At 46.4% G+C, this 8,046-nt stretch overlaps 1 protein-coding gene across 1 annotated transcript; it reads left to right on the top strand.

Annotated features, from left to right (window-relative positions):
* Positions 1-1,416: 1,416 nt before the first annotated feature.
* On the top strand, positions 1,417-7,444 carry Cbln4 (cerebellin 4 precursor). Its single transcript, XM_050152922.1, has 3 exons — positions 1,417-1,707; positions 4,653-4,769; positions 6,156-7,444. The coding sequence occupies exons 1-3, from the start codon at positions 1,417-1,419 to the stop codon at positions 6,351-6,353; spliced, it is 606 nt and encodes a 201-aa protein (XP_050008879.1). The 3' UTR covers positions 6,354-7,444.
* Positions 7,445-8,046: the final 602 nt, after the last annotated feature.

Genomic DNA, 8,046 nt, shown 5'->3' with positions numbered 1-8,046 from the left:
CCTTGCTTGAGGTGAGTGCACTGTGTAAGTGCAAAGGCGCGTCCCTGCCGCTTCTGAGGCTCAACCTTCTGAGCGGAAGAAAGGAATCAGGCGCCTCCTCCGCACCCCTCCTCTCCCAGGGCTCAGGGCTGCCCCAAGGCTTTCCTGAGCTCCCCAGGCTGGAGACGAGCTCCGGACCAGGCGCAGTTGAGGACGCCGGTGGATCCGCTTTAGAGTCTAGGCAGCAAGCCCCGCAGAACCGCAGAACCGCCACGGCCCTTCCAGAAATCTCTGCATCTGTGTGGGCAGCGCCGGCTGCATTCGGCTCAGAGAGTCCTACTCTGGACAGGTCTAGGGGCCCTGCAACCCCCTTCGCGGGTACAGGTGGAGCAGGAGGCGAGCAGCCACAGAACCCTGGAAAGTGCGGGCCCGAGGGCTTCCTCCTCTGCCCACACCCCACGAGTTTTCAGGGCGGAGTGGCCTCGGCCCTTGGCAGCCGGCAGTGCGGTGCGCCAGGCTCAGTCCGGGTGCGTTCAACGTCATACAGGCGCTGCTCTGCTGGGGTCACAGGACGCCGTTTTTGCTTTCCGGGGACCCACGGGCTGAGAGAGCGAGCCAAAGCCATCTGCACGCTGAGCTCCTATAAATAGCGCTTGGGTGCCCTCTCGGTGCTATCCCTCCAGGAGGTTGCGCTGCGCGCCAAGACACAAAGTTGTACGCAGGGACACGGGAACCCAGGGCAGTAGGCGCCCTGCACCTTAGAACTGAACCGGAAATATCGTGCTTTTGGCGGGGGACTCAGTTGAGCCGCCTACCTGCGTTGTAGTGAATCTGGGCTTTGGGGAAATTTTGACCAAGCGCAAGTGGGAGTCGCTAGCATTCTGGCCATGAACACAACCTGGCGTTCTTCTCATCCCCGGAAACATCTCCTGCCTCTGTAATTTTTCCTTCGCCAGCCAGAGTGCCTCGGACAGGACCGTCACCCACATCGCTTGGCACCTGCCACCCTGGCGTTTCCTCGCTGAGTCCCCTGTCTTCAGCTCTGTGCTCCATCGGGAAGTACTTGGGTTTGGGGTGAGAATTTATTTTGTTCCTTTGAGGTGTGATCGAGAGGGTCTGGAGACTTTTTAGATGTCAATGTACAAGTGTGACTTCAGGGGCCCCGGGCAAAACTGACTTTGGGGCGGAGGAGGTTAGGGTAGGGAGTTCTGCATGAGCTGCTTAAAGGACAAAGGTAACAGAACCAACCAGACAGCTCCAAGGGAGACTTCAGCCCGGAGATTTGGTGGAAGTGCGCGCGCCACTGCCGCCGTCGCCGCCTTTCCTGCAGCGCTGTCGATCTAGCCACTGGCATCTTCCCGAGCTCCGGGATCCCGGGCTAGCAGGCGCCGCCCCGGAGCAGAAGCGCCAGGCTGCGGCTTGCGCACGCGGCACACCATGGGCTCCGCGCGCCGGGCGCTGTCCGTGGTACCGGCTGTTCTGCTGGTTTTCGCACTGCCTGGGCTGCCTGTCTGGGCACAGAATGACACCGAACCGATCGTGCTGGAGGGCAAGTGTCTGGTGGTGTGCGACTCGAACCCAGCCACAGACTCCAAGGGATCATCATCTTCTCCACTAGGGATATCGGTCCGAGCAGCAAACTCTAAGGTGGCCTTTTCGGCGGTTCGGAGCACAAACCACGAGCCATCCGAGATGAGCAACAAGACGCGCATCATTTACTTTGATCAGGTCAGACCCCCCCCCCCCCACGGGATGCAGGGCGCCCAGCGGGTGGGTGGTCTCTGAGTACCGAGAGCTGCCTGCCCAGATTAAGCTAGTATGATTAGGATGTGGCGAGATCATTTAAGCAGCTACCTCCCTGAAGGTATCAATCAGAAACTTGAACTGCTTCCTTTCCCCAACAACCGCAGCCCCCATACCCCTTGGTGTCTGGCGGAGGCCTGCGCGGTGGGGTGGCTTGGGAGCGCAGAGGCAGGCACCTGGAGATCAAAACAAGTTTAGCAGCAACAGGTCATGGGGGCTGAAGGGAATACTGTCCCTGGATGCTGAGATCTATCGGTAGAGAACTTGGCCTTCTAGCTCAGACTTAGCAGCAGGTGCCCTGGAGGTGTTCCTGAGAGGCCCTAGAAGAGAGCTCATAAATGTTTGAGTTGTGTTTCCAGGTGGGAAACTCATCTCTCTGAGGAGCTCTGGGACTCCAGAAAGTGCAGAGACCCTACCAGGTGGACACAGAGGATTGAGGGTGGGGTTCTCTGGGCTAGAAGCTATGCAGGGTCCAGGGTGTCTGGATCAATACTACCCTGCCTGGTGTAGACCAAAAGCCCTTTTCACCACCACTTGACTTAGAAAAGTTGCCCAGGCAGGAAGAAAGGGGATTGAGTAATTGTAAAGAGGTTAGGTGGGTAAGCGCTGGGGAGCTGGTTCCCCTTCCTGGGCTTGGTTTGGTTCCTCCAGGGCATTGCAAGGTGCTGAGGAGGCACAGAATTTGAGGTTGCAGTGAGGGGTGAGGGGATGGGGCTGTAGTGATGGAAGCCGAAGGTTCTGTTGAGCGGCTCAGTGCTCTGTGGACTGGAGCGATGAGCAACCCCGGGATATCAGTTTAGCAAAGCCCCCTAGGACAGAAGCCCAACTCCGGCATGTTGTGCCCAACCCCAACAGTACCTGGAGACTGTCTAATTCCCAAGTCACAGTTCACAGCTATATGCAGAGCCCTGTGGGCAGGTCAAGTGGGGCTGCGGGATGTGCCAGAACAGACTGGTTTTGTGCTCCTTAGTTCTAAGTGATGCGTTTGCCAGCTGGTCAGGGACAGAGATGTCTCCCTAGAGGTTTAGTATGGGATAGCTATAATTTTTTTTAAAAAAACAAATTAAGTTGTCCTTTTGGAGATTTTGGTGCAGTATTTAGCAAAGTGACAGGAAGGGAGCGTGACACCACCCCTGGTTGCTCTTTTAGTGCCCCATCTAAATGTTGGAACCCTGTGGACATTGTGCTATAGTGCTTTGGGACATTCTTTTCAATGACTTTCCCATCAATTAGAAGAGGAAAGGGATATTTCTTTTGCTCAGGGAGCCATGCATCTTAGAGACAACAAGACACGTTCAGTTATAAATCTTGATGTGCCTGGATGCTTCAATTACCCTCTGGAGTCCGCATCCGGCTTTGTGTTTACTAACCGACACTAATCAGATGCCACTATTTTGTTAATGAAGGATGACTTTTGTATCTGAATCAGGACATTGGCTAAGTGCCTTACTTTATTTTCAGTGTGCTGGGAAAAGATGTTTTTGCCAATGTTTTGTCAGAGAATCTTACACAGCTGGTGTCTGATCTCAGGTCAGAGTACAGAGAGCTGGTGCTTCCCGGGAAGAGGCTTGGATCTCAGTCCAATCGCACACACATTCGTATTTCAAGCAGAGCTGAGGCTGGTGCATTTACCTAAACGTTCTAAGCGCTCTGACGTTCTGGTGTGCTGTGGAGAGGCAGTTGTGCACTTTGAGGAAGAATGCAGGAAGTGTGCGTGTATTCATTTTGGCGAGAAGGCAATGGTTAACACAGTTATCAACAGAGCAGTTCTGGCAAACAGAAAATATGTGTTTAGAGACACATCTGACTTTTATGGGTTTACTCCTTGGCGAAACAGGAAAGAAAGCCTCCTTATCTATCTTCCTATCTCTCAGGAAGGGACTTACCTCTGAGACACTGAAATTTAGCTGAGGACTCACTGAAATTCAGAGTTAATGTCTTAACCAGGCATTACAAGGTGTGTTATGGCTTTCTTAGAAACAGTGCTTAACTTCATTTTTCACTTTTGACCCTTGGACACCAAATGGATTTTAGGTGACTGATGGGATCAAACAGGACACTGAAGAACACAGAAAGGCCACTCAGTTTACTGTCTGCCGCATCCATGCTCTTCTCTTGGCATCTGCCCAGGGCTGACTCATTGCCAATGTATTATGTTAAGGCTTAGATGGTGCATAAGCCAAATAAATGGCCGTGGACCTGAGGAGAGCCCTGGCAGAGGCTGGGAAAGGACCTGGCTTTCCCATCTCTGTTACACCAACTGTTGGTGTCGAGGATGGCACTTCATGGTGGAGGGGGTCTGCCTCTGTGAGGCGTCCAGGGATGACTGCAGAGAGCCCATGGATGTCCATTGGCTGGCTGGGTAACGTCACTTCTGGACATTGGGAAGGCTTATAGACTGTGGAGATGTAACTGCATAGTAGATGCCTTCCATCTGATTCTCTGTGTAAAGCTAACACAAACCTTTATACGTTCCTTTGATGACCCTAGAGACATCTGGCCTGGAAATTGAGGCATAAATACAACACCGTTGCTTTGTTTTTATTTTTGCCTGTGCTCTTTATAAGGTAGAAGAACCTTTCATTACACACATCCATTTTCCAAGTCTCTCAAGAGGAAAGAAATAGGATTAGCTATTTTATTCTCTATTATTTCTGAAGTTAGTAATTGAAAAAAGAAGAAAAGGAGGAGAGAAGAGAAGGAAGATATAAAGGAAAGAAGAGGGAGGGAGGAGGAAGAGGAAGGGGAGGAAGAGGGGGAGAAAAAGGGAGAGGAGAAAGAGGGGAAAGGAAGAGGGAGGGAAGGAAGAAGGAATTTACTCAGTCAAAGTCGATAATAATTGATCTTTATTTGTTGTTTTTAATCTGTAGATCCTGGTTAACGTGGGCAATTTTTTCACACTGGAGTCTGTTTTTGTGGCACCTAGGAAAGGAATCTACAGTTTCACTTTTCACGTGATTAAAGTGTACCAGAGCCAAACAATCCAGGTAAGTGCATCCACCTCTGTGCTCTCCGCTGCTGCGTTTAAGTCTTCATTCAGACATATGCTTGCATAGTAAAGATAGCTGTCCACCCCTCTAATGTATTTTTAAAGATTTAATTTGCATGTTTTCCTCATAACTATCCATTTGAGTATGTGATAAGGCACCTAGAAAAAGAAGCAAATGAGGTATTACTCCGATTACAGCCCAATGTAAAACAAAACAAAACAAACAAACAAGCAAACAAAAAACCCAAAACAAAACACAGCTTGGCCAAACCTTGACACCAATCTCTGTAGAAGATCTTGATTTTATCTCATTCCTGAACAAAAGTCATTCAAACTTGTAAGGAAAAAAATCTTATAAAACTTTCCAAATGTACATTAAATAAGCAAAACAAATTTACGGTCATTTAAAAATTATGAGATGCAATTTAGCCATAGAAACCAAGCAACCAGGGAATGGCCATTAATAATTCTTTTGAGAAAGGATGTGCATAGCACATCATGCTATGGTTTATTTTTGATACCTCCATCTTAGTTGCAGTTGCATGTGGTTAGTCATGTGTCTTGTCTGGTGCTTGCCCACACGAGCTTAGATTTACACTAGAGCAGACATAGAGATATTATAGCATTAAAATATGTCAATAATAATATATAATAAATCAACAATATAGAGCATACATAATAAACAATATAATAACCAATACAGTGCATACATAATAAACAATATAATAACAATATAATAAGCATTACAATACATGTCTATGGAATTCTAAGATATGTTCTATTGAATGTTTAGCATCTATATTACATTTCATGTCTCTATGATTAATAGATGGCATGGTCGCCTGTCACTTTTTTATATTCTAGTGACTCAATAAGTTGACCAGCCTTAGATTGAATCTTTTCCAGATTAATTTTAACCCAGGAAAAGGAGAGTATATACAGATCACATCTGCTTCCCTGGAAACTCTGGTGTTTCAGATGACTTCTGTTGCTGCTCAAATTTCTGAACAGGAGACACCTACTCCGGCGCTGGCAGCAACTGGCTGTGTCTGACTTTATTCCCTAAAGAGTTGATGTTGAGTATGTGGGGCCAGTAGAGTAGTTAGCTTTGTTTACACACCGAGGGAAAGCTGGTTTTCACATGATCAGGTGGCTCTCTGGATGGCAGTGTTTTGATAGGTAGTTAAGCAGATTTCTATGGGAACAAACACATACATTAAATATACTCACAATATCCATACTGACCCTCATTTGTCCAGTTTGAAGGGAAGGAGGCTATTCCCCTGAAAGCAAATGTTTGAACAGCTCAGCTGTCTTGGACTATTTCCTAGCACATGTTTTGATTTTAAAGGGAGCTTTTCATTGGCCATCTCTTTTCTTTCAGGTTAACTTGATGTTGAATGGGAAACCAGTCATATCTGCTTTTGCTGGAGATAAAGATGTGACCCGGGAAGCCGCCACCAACGGAGTACTACTGTACCTGGACAAAGAAGATAAGGTTTACCTAAAACTGGAGAAAGGTAACTTACTTGGCGGCTGGCAGTATTCCACGTTTTCTGGCTTTCTGGTGTTCCCTCTATAGAACTTGACTTCTCCGTGATGCCCGTGCGTGAGGGCGCTCACCCCTGGGTTACCAGAAGACCACGTTTTACCCTTGGATCGATGTCCCTTTTGTTTCGCTCATGAGTGACCATGGATTCTCTTTAAGGATTCTAGACCCGTCTGGAGAAACATACATGTCACAGATTATCTTCACGTGTGTGCCAGTTTCCTTATGTGTCAGTCAGGACTCCAAAGCCGGAAATCCCTAAATCTGCTTACAGGTTAACGGTCAGAAGTTGTCTCAAGGTTCGTTCTATTTAGTTTCCTGCGGTTACTGCATTGGGGTTTTCAGTTCTTTGTTTTTGAAACGCCGGCAAGCTTGTCTGAAAGTTAGAAACCTTGGAAGTTCTGACTTCAGTGGTTATTATGGAACTGCCAAAGACTCGTATATCGTGTGGGTACATCGATTACACTTGTCTTCTTTTCCTTTTTTGGAATTATAATTACTTTGGCATTGGTTTGTTTTGTTCTCTTAAGGTAACTGGAATTGTATTTTAGTGAGTGTCGTTGTGTTTTCTCTACCCGTAAGGTAAGAAACAAATGGCTTGCCTCAAAATGTAACTTAACTCTGAGCTCACCCACATGACCTCCCTCTTGTTCCCTAAAATGAATGCTCCATAGTTGTATTTTAATTATATATGTGAAAGAGTCATATTTTCCCAAATTATATTTTCTAATAGGAAAAACGGATCATAATCTGACAAAGAAAAAGTTACTTACCCCAATTCTAAATGCTCAGTCCCCAAACCTTGGCAAAATAGCTCCCCTTGGTGGAAAATCTTATACTTTATTGCTCAGCTTTAATTAACGTGATTGATAATAACCACTTTATTAAGACCATAAGGGATTATTTTCCCCTTCAACATGACCATGTTATTAACTGGAGATGGTACGCCCTTGTTTTTAATTATATCTATTTTTCAAATCTCCTGTTGTGTTTGAAATATCATCTGGTTTTGCCTTAATTCCTTAACTTGTGTATATATATATATATATATTTATCTGTTCAGCTAATATTAAATCCAGATACTCCATAACAAAATTTAGTGCAATATCTTATTTTGTCTTTTGTATAGGTCATATGAATTCATAAAATTATTTATGTCTCTGTTGCAGAATAAAGATTATTATATGTTAGTGGGATGGTTGGTTTGGTCCTTTTGGTTTGACAATGTGTTTGTCTTCCATGTAGTTCGTCCACCTCTCCACCATTCCTTCCATCCTGTATCCTTCCCTCTTTCTCCATTTCCTTCCTTCTTCCCTTTCTTCCCCTTTTCTAGTTTCTTCCTTGAGTTAAAAAAAAAATCCCTTCCTGAGTTTTCAGGTAATGTTCTTTGAGTTGGTATAGGAAATCTTTACTGTATTTAATCTGTCCAAATCCAGGAGTGGCAAGCTTGCCAAAAGGGAATCAATGAATTTAGCAAACTCTTCCTTCATAAGGACTTGTGAGGAAAGTGAAGTTAAAAAGATCTCTTGAAATCTCACAAGGTTGCTCCATGTATGAGTGAGTGGTGGCCAGTATCAGGCTGGTATCTCCAGAGGACTTTGACAAAGGTTCCACCCTTACAGCATCCCACCTTGAAGTGGAAGACAATATTTCTATGACTCTGAGTGGTGGTGGTGGTGGTGGTGGTGGTGGTGGTGGTGGTGGTGGTGGTGGCTCCATTTCCGTA

This window comes from Alexandromys fortis, unplaced genomic scaffold, assembly GCF_014885135.2.
Source record: "Alexandromys fortis isolate MF-2015 unplaced genomic scaffold, M_Fortis_MF-2015_v1.1 scaffold_81, whole genome shotgun sequence".
Taxonomy (NCBI): Eukaryota; Metazoa; Chordata; class Mammalia; order Rodentia; family Cricetidae; genus Alexandromys; species Alexandromys fortis.
This window is presented reverse-complemented; position numbering and strand designations above follow the sequence as displayed.